This window comes from Lynx rufus, unplaced genomic scaffold (genome assembly GCF_022079265.1).
Source record: "Lynx rufus isolate CCGP_SWC_20201006 ecotype Redwood Valley unplaced genomic scaffold, mLynRuf1.p SCAF_12, whole genome shotgun sequence".
Lineage (NCBI taxonomy): Eukaryota > Metazoa > Chordata > Mammalia > Carnivora > Felidae > Lynx > Lynx rufus.
Genome location: NW_025814826.1, coordinates 57,441,102 through 57,452,925, shown reverse-complemented (window position 1 = coordinate 57,452,925; position 11,824 = coordinate 57,441,102). Strand labels below are relative to the sequence as shown.

At 44.9% G+C, this 11,824-nt stretch overlaps 1 protein-coding gene across 2 annotated transcripts in view; it reads left to right on the top strand.

The window, feature by feature from the left end:
* Positions 1 to 5,792: 5,792 nt before the first annotated feature.
* Positions 5,793 to 11,824, top strand: part of CYRIB (CYFIP related Rac1 interactor B) — a 108,120-nt gene continuing 102,088 nt past the window's right edge. Inside the window, exons 1-2 of one of the 2 annotated variants that reach the window (XM_047074188.1) lie at positions 5,793 to 5,949; positions 8,632 to 8,684. In XM_047074188.1, the coding sequence (XP_046930144.1) occupies positions 5,808 to 5,949; positions 8,632 to 8,684 (195 nt within the window). In that variant the 5' untranslated portion in view covers positions 5,793 to 5,807. Of the gene's footprint in view, positions 5,950 to 8,631; positions 8,685 to 11,824 lie in introns of those variants that run through there. The other variant, XM_047074190.1, reaches the window with a different exon arrangement.

Below are 11,824 nucleotides of genomic sequence, written 5' to 3'. Positions count from 1 at the left end.
CGTATCTCTGGGCACGCATTGGAAGTCAGGAGGATTTTGTATGTTCCCTGTGTTAGGACTGTAGAAAGTTGATATATATTTAACTATGCTTACGTGCATGTGGATGCATGCAGAACCTTCATGTATAATCCTTAATATTTGAAGCACATTCTTGGGGATTAGGCATATGTCTGGTTTTGCAAATAAAAGCAATGCTGCTGAAGATCGTGGGTCCTGTTGTCGGGTAAGATTGCCATAGCTAGTTAGCGATAGTTGTGATTAGGAAATTAAAAACACCTGAGACTATGTTTCAAGGGCCATCTCTGCCCAGTGTATTAGCTGCTTTTCTGGACTGTGTACTTGGCAAATTAATAATAATAATAATAATAATGATAATATGTAGTGACAGAGTCATGGAGAACCTGGTTAATAGAAAAGATTGTATCCTGAATAGATCGAGGAACACTTTAGAAACTCCAGCATAGGGGAGGGCTCTGGAATGGTCCTGGGGAGATGGCGCCCGCCATAGCTTGAGTCTGGGAGTGTGTCCTCTAGGGATCCTCTGTAGCTCCATTACAGTGGGGGTTCCAGACATGGCAGTTTTCCCAACAACAAAAATGAATCAGCCAGGACAAATTGGAATCACTTGCGTGAGGCCTTCACGGGACCATCTCACACTAGTAATTCAGTGCTTGGCCAACCAGAGGGTTAAATGAAAACGTGAGTTACACCAGTTTTAATATTCAGGTACTATCCGTGTCTAGCTATCTAAAGTACTGTATACACTTGATCATACAGAAACTAAAATTAGTTCTTCTACTAGTGACACAAGGTGCCGACCGTCAAGGTGCTTATGATCTCATTGAAAGAGCCAAATGTTGGGAGCTAATGCAAATGGCGGAGAAGGCAATGTCAAGTTCAGGAGATAGAGTTGAGGGAACGATGGACGTGAACTGCAGTTCTTCCCTTAACGTTGTTGTCCCCAACTATCACCTCCCCATTTCTGCTTCTCGTTCAGGCTTGGTGTCTGGGGCTGCCTCTGTGACCCTGTCCTTTGTGTTTCTTCGTCACCCCGTGGCTGCTCTGTCAGAGCCCTGGTGTTGCAGGAGCCAGTCCGCGTGCTCCCCTGAGCATGAGGTCTTTCGAGAGGGCCTCTCTGTCATCTTCTCCATCTCTCTTGCCCCTTTGACTCTTCCTGGCCGGTGACAGTCATCCTTACGTTCTTTTTTTGTTTTTTGTTTTTTTTAAGTTTATTCATTTTGAGAGAGAGAGGGCTGAGGGAGCAGAGAGAGAGGGAGGGAGAGAGAGAGAGAGAGAGAGAGAGAGAGAGAATCACAAGTAGGCTCTGCACCATCAGCGTGGAGCCCGATGCGGGGCTTGAACTCCCGAACCGTGGGATCATGACCTGAGCCAAAGTCGGATGCTTAACCAACCGAGCCCCCCAGGCACCCCCAGTCGGCACTATATTCGTACTGAGCAACCAAGCTGTTACTAGCCAAAGGCCCTTGTGTGATCACGTTTGACCTTGTCTTAGGGCTGCAGTAACAAAATACCACACACTGGGTGGCTTATAGACTACGGGTTTTTCTCATTGGCTGGAGGCTGGAAGCTGGTGATTAGGGCACCACCATGGTCAGCTGAGTGCCCTCTTCTGGGTCACAAGATTTCTCCCTGTGTCCTCATACGGTGGTAGTGGTGAAGGAGCTCGCAAGGTCCTCTTTTATAAGGCTACTAGCCCCATCCATGAGGGCTCCCTTCTCACGACCTGAGCACTTCCCAAAGGCGCCACCTCCTAATACTGCCACATTGGGTGTTGGGATTCCAGTGTGTGAATTTTAGGGGAACACAACCTTTTAGACCATAGCACTTGTTAGTGACATATAATATACACATAAAGAAGTGCACATCATGATTATTTTTGTACGTGGTTTTTTTGTTAATTTTTTTTTAATGTTTATTTGTTTTTGAGAGACAGAGAGAAACAAAGCATAAGCAGGTGAGGACAGAGAGAGAGAGAGGGAGACACAGAATCCGAAGCAGGCTCCAGGCTCAGAGCTGTCAGCACAGAGCCCGATGCGGGTCAGATCATGACTGAGCCACCCAGGCGTCTCTGTACGTGTTTTTTGTTTTTGTTTTTGTTTTTGTTTTTTTAATGTACGTGTCTTTATTATTTTTGTACATCATTATTTTTGAGTCCAGCTGATTTAAAACCTGACAGAGTAGATGTTTGGACACGGAAGGCATAGGGATGCAGGGTGTAGCTTGCTCAGGTACAAGCAACAGAAGGGTTATTCTGACCAGTGTGAATCCTGAACTGGGGACAGCAAATCCTCCAGCATAGCTGCTGGTCTCCTGTCGTGGCACAGCATGAGGAGAGGATGAGGACAGACCAGTTTCATCTGAACAGGACAGAGCCAGAGGTTCGGACATTTTCATAGAGAAGAGCTCCTTGTTTGGGTTAAGAAATTACATTTTGTTTTTTAAAACAGATTTGTGGTTTCTCAGAACTGAGGGGTGATGTGAACACGTGGAACAGTCACCTTCCTGGGGCGCCTGGGTGGCTCAGTCGGTGAAGCATCCGACTCTTGGTTTCAGCTCCTCCATTGATGCTCTCACGGTTCGGGAGGTTGAGCCCGAGGTTGAGCTCTTCGCTGACGGTGCAGGGCCTGCTTGGGATTCTCTCTCTCTCCCTCTCCCTCAACCCCACTTGTGTGTTCTCTCTCTCTCTCTCGATAAATAAACTTTAAAAAATCACCTAGCTTAGTTCTATTTTTAATTTTTTGAGGAGCTTCCACAGTATTTTCCAGATGGGTGATGGGCATTAAGGAGGGCACTTGTTGGGATGAGCCCTGGGTGTTATATATATGTAAGTGATGAATCACTGGGTTCTACTCCTGAAACCAATCCTACATTGTATGTTGAGTAACTTGAGGAAAAAAAAACCCACCAAGGGGCACCTGGGTGGCTCAGTTGGTGGTGAAGCTTCGGACTTGGGCTCAAGTCATGATCTTATGGTTTGTGAGTTTGAGCCCCGCATTGGGCTCTCTGCTGTCAGCACAGAGCTCGCTTCAGATCCTCTGTCTCCCTCTCTCTCTCCCCCCAGCTGTCATGCGTGCTTTCTCTCTCTCAAGAATAAACATTAAAAAAAAAAATCACCTTCCTAACTCAGGTTCAGGGAGGCAGTGGTAGGCAAGTTGGCTCAGAGACCATTTGTAACTAATTGCCGTGTTAGCGTTTCCAAGTAACTATGGAAACTGCTAAGCATTAACAGTAGCTTTTTCTGGGCCCCTTGAATAGGTAGATAAGCCAGCTACCTGAGCAATGATCATATTTAATTTTTTCCCCACAAAATTATAAAAAGAACTGGTTTGCTTAAAAGCCTGTTTTAATAAGTGTGTAAAATATTGCCCTAATTTTTTTTTTTTACATTCTTGTTAAGCTCTCCAAATACTGTCAAATGGGTTTCAGCCTACTTGAGAAGAATTATCATGAATTCTGAATAATAATAATTATTATAAATAGCTCCTCTTCATTGAGTATTTGGTATATATTAGCCACTGTTCTGGGGGGAAAGTTTTATTAAATAAGTGATTAAGGGTTGTTGGAAATATTACAGAGCTCTTGTAATTGAACAGGATTATGGGTATACGTTAACAATTTTATTACCAGAGATAGAATGAATCATGGCTAAGAAAAAAACAGCAAGTGATAAACAAGCCAATAAAATTACAAGATGAATTCGCTGCGGAGAAAGAGTAATTATTTCAGTTATTTTTTTGTGCTTAATTAACATTTATTAAGTGTCCTCTGGGTCACAGGCACTGTTAGGTACTTTTACATCTGCTATTTTATTTAATTACGAGGAGTTCTTCACTTCCAGATAAGATTTCCCATGGGCTTCCTTTGACTAATGAGTTATTCTAAGCCGGTCCTGCTTGCACATTAAGTCACCTGGGGAGCCAGAAAACCACGGTGCTGGGGTTTCATCCTTAGAGAGTGTTTGATTGTACAGGGTTGGGACCCAGCAGCAGGGTTTAAAAAAAAACTTTCCTCCCTCTCCCATGAGCTCTGGTTACATCAGCCGGGGTGAGAACCACTGTGTTACACTATTTGAGATGTTATTTCAACTGCAGAAAAATATTGACTTAAACTCTTGAGCAATGAGTTTGCTAGGCCAGGTGGAATAAGTAAAACACCTGTTTTCCTTTTTCTGTTTCCTATGAGCTGGGATGTGGGAAGTGTCAGAACAACTGCTGAATGAAGCAGGCTTCAAAGTGTTGCCCTAAATGTCTCTGACCCAGAATGTGCCGGTGCACTTAATGTTTCCCCGGGTTGTGCTCTGCGGCATTTATCACGCCAGTGACTTGCTTAAGGTTTGGGTTGTGTTTTTTTTTTTTTTTTTTTTAAGGAAAAACTAAAAGACTATTTAGGGAACTTCTACACTAGAGGTTAATTCCTTTTAATGAAATACATACATATATACAGAGAACAGATCTGTGAATAAAAAAAATTAAAGAGGACATGGAGAATTATGAGGAATTCTTTTGTGGAGGGATTATAGGTTGAAATGGCATCTTTCAAAATTGTCTTTGATGTCACAGTAAAATTGTTTAACATCAAAACATTAAAAAAAACCAACAACGAAGGAATCAAGTGGTTTGGGGAGCTCAACTTTTCTTTAAACATTGTTATAGCCTGAGATCACATAATGGAGAGTTATCCTAAAAAAATGATCCATAATCGAAAACATACCCAGTCCCTAAAATATCCATGGTCATCTTCACAAATAGATTTGCTTCAATGGGAAATTTTAGTCCTGCCTAGAAAAACCCAGGGATCTTATGGTGTAATTGGTGGAGGGGGAAAAAAAAAGCCTCCATTTAGTTCTGTCAACGTTAAACATTTTCCCTGAAAATAAATTAACATTTCTGGTAGAGCCTTCCCCTTAAGAACGTTGTGGCCTTACGGGGCACCTGGGTGGCTCAGTCGGTTGAGCGTCGGACTTCAGCTCAGGTCATGATCTCACCACTCATGAGTTCGAGCCCTGCGTGAGCCTGGAACCTCCTTCAGATTCTGTGCCTCCCTCTCTCTCTGCCCCCTAACCCACCCACATTCTGTCTCTGTCTGTCTCAAAAATAAATAAACATCAAAAAAAAATTTAAAAAATAATCTTGTGGCCTTTTAAAAATATTATGTTGCATTTGCTAAGACTTGGGCAAGTCAGTCACTCTTTTGGACCTGGGATTCTTCACTGGTATAACGAGGGGATCGTCAGTGTCCAGGTGGGGCTTCACTCAGCCCCCAGATTCGTCTGTAGAGTAGTGGGGGAAAGTGTCGAGGTGGCCCCTTGGGGTCTGTAGGTCTTCTAGCCTGGCCCCAGAGCTGCTGGGGGAGAGGGGGCATCTCGATGTGTGTTCATTTGCAGAAAGAGAAAATCAGTTCAGTCCTGTATGCATTTTTGAGGACCTACTATGCATCAGGCAGAATCCCAGGTGCTGGGACTAAGAGGGTGACCAAACTCAGCGTTAGCCCTCAGGTAGCTTAAAATGACCTGAAGGAGGCAGAGACACAGGTAATTCCAGCATTTCTTCAGCTAGCTCAGGGGCTGGGTGGGAAAAGGGGGTCGGTGGGAAGACAGACTGTATGTGTGAGCTCTGGATGTTTTTTTTTTTTTTATTTTTAGAAACAAATGACAAATAAAAGACAGTTTCCTCTTTGAATCACTCTGTCCAGCCCCTCCTGAGGGGAAAATAAAGAGGAAGGAGGAGGGCCCACGTTGGGTGGTTGGGACTTCCTTCGTGCCCTGGAGTGGACCCAGGGGCTCCTGCATGCTGATGAAAGGGCTCTCAGGGCAGGAGGACCTGAGGTCTCAGAAAACCACAGAACCAGCCCTTAGGGGACAGAGGGACCTCAGGAGGTTACCTAGTCCAGGGAAGTTACCTTGGCAAGCCCACCTGCCTGCATATCCAGGTCTGTATATCCTACATCTTCTCTTCCTGTCTCTTGTCCTTGACCACGTGAACAAGCAAGGAACCAGCAAGTTAGCCTGCGGGCCTTTGCATATGCTGTGATTCTTTTTTTTTTTTTTTTTTTTTTGACAGAGAGAGAGAGAGACACACACACACAGAGTGTGAATGGGGAAGGGGCAGAGAGAGGGAGAGACACAGAATCCGAAGCAGGCCCCAGGCTCTCAGCTGTCAGTACAGAGCCCGCTGGGCTCAAATTCACAGACTGCGAGGTCATGACCCGAGTCGAAGTAGGGCGCTTAACCTACTGAGCCACCCAGGCACCTGCATGTGCAGTCAATTCTGCTTGGATCCCCTCCTATCTGGGCTGGGCAAAGTCTAACTTGTTTTTTTGTTTTCAGCTTAGATATCACCTCCTTGGGGAAGCCTTTCTTATACCCAACACTTCCCATCCCCTGCTGAGTTAAATACCCTTTTCTATGATTGCCCAACACTATACCCACCACTGTTGTAACACTTTTTCATACTCCATTGTAATTGCTTGTCTGCCTGTAATTGCCCCACTAATCTATGAGAGCTCCTGGCTGGCTGGGAAGATTTAATTCCTGGAATTAACTCCTTGCCACATGGTCACATGCTTGGCCCATCATAGGTGCTCAGTAGCTAGTTCTTGAAAGAATGAGTATTCTCATTTTACAGCAGAGGCTGCAGGAGCTCAGGGAGGTTCATTGCCTTGCCGAAAGTCACACAGCTTTGAGAGACTGAGAAGGGACTGGAGCCTCATAGTGTGAGTCTAAAGAGGAGACAAGGCCAGATCTGGTTTCTAGAGCCATAGTCCAGGTTCTCTCTGCTCCGAATCATGGAAGTGAAAAAAAGTCACCCTTGTTTGGAGACGACCACTTTCCTTCTGGGGACCTTTATACTGTCTCCTGGATTTTGTCTCTAGGTGATGTAACGGTCAACTTACTCTTTGTGTTCTTAAAAAAAGGGTTTTGTGAGAGTGAGTTAGTGCCCCTTTTTTTCCGATTTCTGGGATTTTCCCAAGGCCCTAAAAATTTTCCCAAGTGAACAACTTATTTCCATTTTCTGTTTTGTAAATCTGGTCAAAAAAACTTGAAAGAAAGAGAAAAAAGTCCTTTATGTAACTGGAAGACATAGCGAGAGGAGTCAGGAGAACTGTAGATGAGGGGTGTGAGTGTGTGTGTGCATGTGAGGCCCTGAAGGGCATGGGCGTGTTGTACAAGGACAGAGCTTGTGAGTATGCTTATGTGGTTCTTAAATTAAATCTCCTGTTTCTTTGGCCACCAAGCAATTCTGTAATCATGATTTAACAGGGGATTTTAGGGGCGCCTGGGTAGCTCAGTTGGTTGGGTGTCTGACTTCGGTTCAGGTCATGATCTCACAGTTCGTGGGTTTGAGCCCCGCATTGGGCTCTGTGCTGACAGCTCAGAGCCTGGAGCCTGCTTCGGATTCTGTGTCTCCCTCTCTTTCTGCCCCTCCAATGTTTGTGCTCTGTCTCTCAAAAATAAATTTAAAACAAGGGGGATTTTAAGGGTACCTTGCTGGCTCAGTCAGTGGAGCAGGCTACTCTTGATCTCAGGGGTCATGAGTTTGAGCCCTGCGTTGGGTGTAGAGGTTACTTACAAAAATAAAATTAAAAAATAAAGAAATAAAAGGGATTTTAAACCATACTCATGCCACAGGGACAAGAAACCTGTGTGTGTGGGGGGGGGGAGGTGGGGGGGGACAAGAGGAGAGATGGCAGGAGAGCACAGGTGGCTGACATGATCAGCCGGTAGTGTTCTCCTACCACAATTGGGCTCAGCCTCCAGACCTTTTGTGAGTAAAGTGAGGCCAGTGGATCAGCTTCCTGTAATTCATCACCCGCTGAAAAGCAAAGAGAAAACACTAAGGCAGCTAAAGATTTAATCAAAATAAAGGCCAGAGAAAGGCAGTTTGTATCTCTTCCGTGCAATAATGAGAATGTCTAGACGCGGCAGACCGTGCTCTGACCCGCACGCTAAACGCTGGCGACTGTGTTCCATGGGATATTGTTTGACTTTGGTTTTATGAAAACTCCCTTTGATTCATAAGTTTTTGCTGCTGTAAGAGATGCTGAGGGTGATGGGGTTGGTGTTATATATAAGTTTGTTTTCTTTCCTCAGCCGTGAAGAAACCTAAAACAGAAAGTGATTCAGGGATAGAATGATTCAGACCAGTTCAATCTCAAGTTGAGCTGAGCATTTTGCTGGGACCCAAATACTCCTGTTGTAACTCAGACTTCCAGCATCCTTTAACTTGGAATTCTGAATTTGAAAAGGACAGCCTGGCCCCACCCTCTATCCCCAGGACCACACAGTCTAGCCAAACTATCCCTTGGTCATAGGATTTTGGTTTGGGTCTTTGCTCTTTGCTTTGTAACCGTCAGCAAGTTACTTAACTTCTCTGAACATCCATTTCTTTATTTGTAATACATACCACTATTTTGAACATTAAATGAGAAAAATATTTGTGAGACATACTCTGTAAACCCTGATGGTCTGAAGAAATGGAATTGAGAGGGGTTATTCTCTCACAGTGTCTGTAGTATGGGAAAGAATAATAGTGTCTAGGATTTATTGGGGGCTCACCTTGTGCTCGGGTCTCTTGTCGCGTGCTTAATCCTTGCTGTCACTCTGTTTTACAGGAGACGACACTGAGGCCTGGAATTTGAGCAACACGTTCAAGGTTACCAAGTTGGTAAGTAACAGCTGGATGTGACTGTGGCCATCTGCTTCCAAGCTTGTGCTCTTGACCACTTTGCTGTGAAGAAAAATTAAAGTGGATGGAAGTATTAGGCCAGGACATGGATTTCAGTTTAGTAGAAATAAGAACCTGCTGCTCTGTTGAAATTAGAATCCATGTGCTTTCTTTTGTTCACTCCACGAATATTTATTGAGACCCTACAAGGTTATCAGGTGAAATTATTTTTATTTATTTATTTAAAATTTTAATTTAAATAAGAATTTTGGAGACAGGGGGCGCCTGGGTGGCTCAGTGGGTGAAGCGTCCTGCTCTTGGTTTCGGCTCAGGTCACGATCTCACGGTTTGTGGGACCGAGCCCCGCGTCAGGTTCTGTGCTGATGGTGTAGAGCCTGCTTGGGATTCTCTCTCTCTCTGCCCCTCCCTTGCTCTCTCTCTCAAAATAGATAAATAAAGCTTAAAAAAATAATTTAAAAAAGAACTTTGGAGGAAAGAAGATGCTCTCAGCCTGTTGTCGTCAGTAACAGGAGTAATAGTTGACAGTTATTGAATGCTGTTGAATGGCAGACGCTGTGCCAAAAGCTTTGAATTATCTTGTTTAAATTTCAAAAGAAACTTGAGGATCAAAGAAGAGAAGTAACTTGCCCAAGTTCACTCCAGTAGCAAGGGTCGTCTTAGTCCATTTGGGCTCCTGTAGCAGAATACCACAGACTGGGGGGCATTAAACAACAGAAATTTAATTCTCCCACTTCTGGAGGCTGACAAGTCCAAGATCAAGGTGCTGGCAGATTCGGTGTCTGGTGAAGGCCCACTTTCATTCACAGATGGCCATTCTTTTGCTGTAAACTCACATGGCAGAAATGGTGAGGGAGCTCCCTGGGGTCTCTTTTATCAGGGCGCTGATTCCATTCATGAGGGCTCCCTCCACAGGACCTAATCACTCCTGAAGGCCCTGCCCCCTAACGCTGTCCTTTTGGAGGTTAGGTTTCGACACATACATTTGGTGGGGACACAGACAGCCCATGGCAGGGGTGGAGCCAGTATTCGCATCCAAGTAGTCTGGCTGGAGAGCCAATGCACTTAACTGTTGGCAGGCCCCTCATGGAAAACCAGCTTGGGGCGCCTGGGTGGCTCAGTTGGTTAAATGTCCGGCTCTTAATTTCAGCTCAGGTCATAATCTCACAGTTTCATAAGTTCAAGCCCCTCGTGGGCTCTGAGCTGGTAGCGCAGAGCCTGCTTAAGATTCTCCCTCTTTCTCTGCCCCTACCCCGCTTGCACTTTCTCTGTCTCTCTCAAAATAAAGAAAATAAACTTAAAAAAAAAAAAAAAGGAAAGAAAGAAGAAAAGAAATGAACTTGGTGAGCCTGGGTACCCGCTATCCCCGCCAGTCACTCCCTTTTCTGCCTCTTCTGTCCCTTGTCTTCCTGGTGTCCTTACTACCCTGTGTTCGGCTGGGTGGCCCCTAGAGAGCTTTAGCTGTCGAATAGAGATCAGGTGGCAAGCTGTCGTGGAGTAGTCTCTCATGTACGCCTGTAACTTTTATTTTAATTGAGGTATAACTTACACACTGTAAAATGTACAAATCTATTTTTTTTAAAGATTTTAAAAAAAATGTTTATTTGTTTTGAGGGAGACAGGGCACGTGTGCATGTGCCAGCAGGGGAGGGGCAGAGAGAGAGGGAGAGAGAGAATCCCAAGCAGGCTCCATGCTGTGAGCACAGAGCCTGATGTAGGGCTTAATTTCAGGAATCGTGAGATCATAACCTGAGCTGAAATCAAGAGTTGGACACTTAACCGACTGAGCCACCCAGGCACTTTAAGATTTTTAGGATTTTTAAAAAAGATTTTATCTTTAAGTAATCTCTATTTCCAACGTGGGGCTCAAATTCCCAACCCCAAGATCAAGAGTAGCATACTCAACTGACTGAGCCAGCCAAGTGCCCCAAGGTTTTATTTTATTTTTTTAAAGCTTATTTATTTTATTTTTGAGAGAGAGAGTGAGTGAGCGAGTGGGCGAGGTACCGAGAGAGATGGGGGAGAGAGCCCTGCAGAGCCTGACATGGGACTCGAACCCACAAACTGTGAGATAATGACCTGAGCCAAAATCAAGAGTCAGAGGCTTAACCAACTGAGCTACCGAGGAGCCCCCTCCCCGGAGATTTTATTTTTAAATAATCTCTACACCCAGTGTGGGGCTCGAACTTAAAAACCCAAGATAAAGAGTTATATGCTCTACCCACTGAGCCAGCCAGATGCCCCTTTATGAATTCTTAATATGTCACCCCATCTTGGCCCCACCTAGACAGGGCATTCAAGATTTTTATCTCTCCAGGACATTCTCTCATGCCCTTTCACAGTGAGTCCTGCCCCAGGGCTAACCACTGTTCTGACTTACAAAAGTCCTGGATACATCCTGTCATAGATTACTGCTTCACACTTATCCAGATCCAAATATACTTGCTCAACAAAAACAAAGTACAGATAAAAATAACACTTTAAATAGCGTGGGTGATCCTGTCATTCCACCCAACAGGCGTCTCTCTCTTGGAGTGAGTGTGAATGAGACACAGATCTGCTGTTCCTTCTGTCACTCTTTGTTCCTGTGGCTTTTTGGAGTATGAGCATCTATGCCATCAAGGGTGTGTCTTGTATTTATAGATTTTAATTATCCTACAACACAGCTCTGAAATCCAAGCTAGCTGTTTCTTTCTGGTGCTCAACCCAAGACACCAAATCCAGTGCTGAAGGGACACAGCCTGTGTTGGACCTGTGTTGGGAGACGGTTTGTCAGTGTCCATTGTGAAGCCTTATTACGGGCTTTTCAACGTTTTTTTTATTTTTTTATTTTTTATTTTTTATTTTTGGGACAGAGAGAGACAGAGCATGAATGGGGGAGGGGCAGAGAGAGAGGGAGACACAGAATCGGAAACAGGCTCCAGGCTCCGAGCCATCAGCCCAGAGCCTGACGCGGGGCTCGAACTCACGGAACGCGAGATCGTGACCTGGCTGAAGTCGGACGCTTAACCGACTGCACCACCCAGGCGCCCCTATTACGGGCTTTTCAAGGAGAATTTTGACTGCTTCCGGTGTTCATATCCGTGCTGACTTTGGAAGCTTACCCTTGAGTAGCTGCCGCT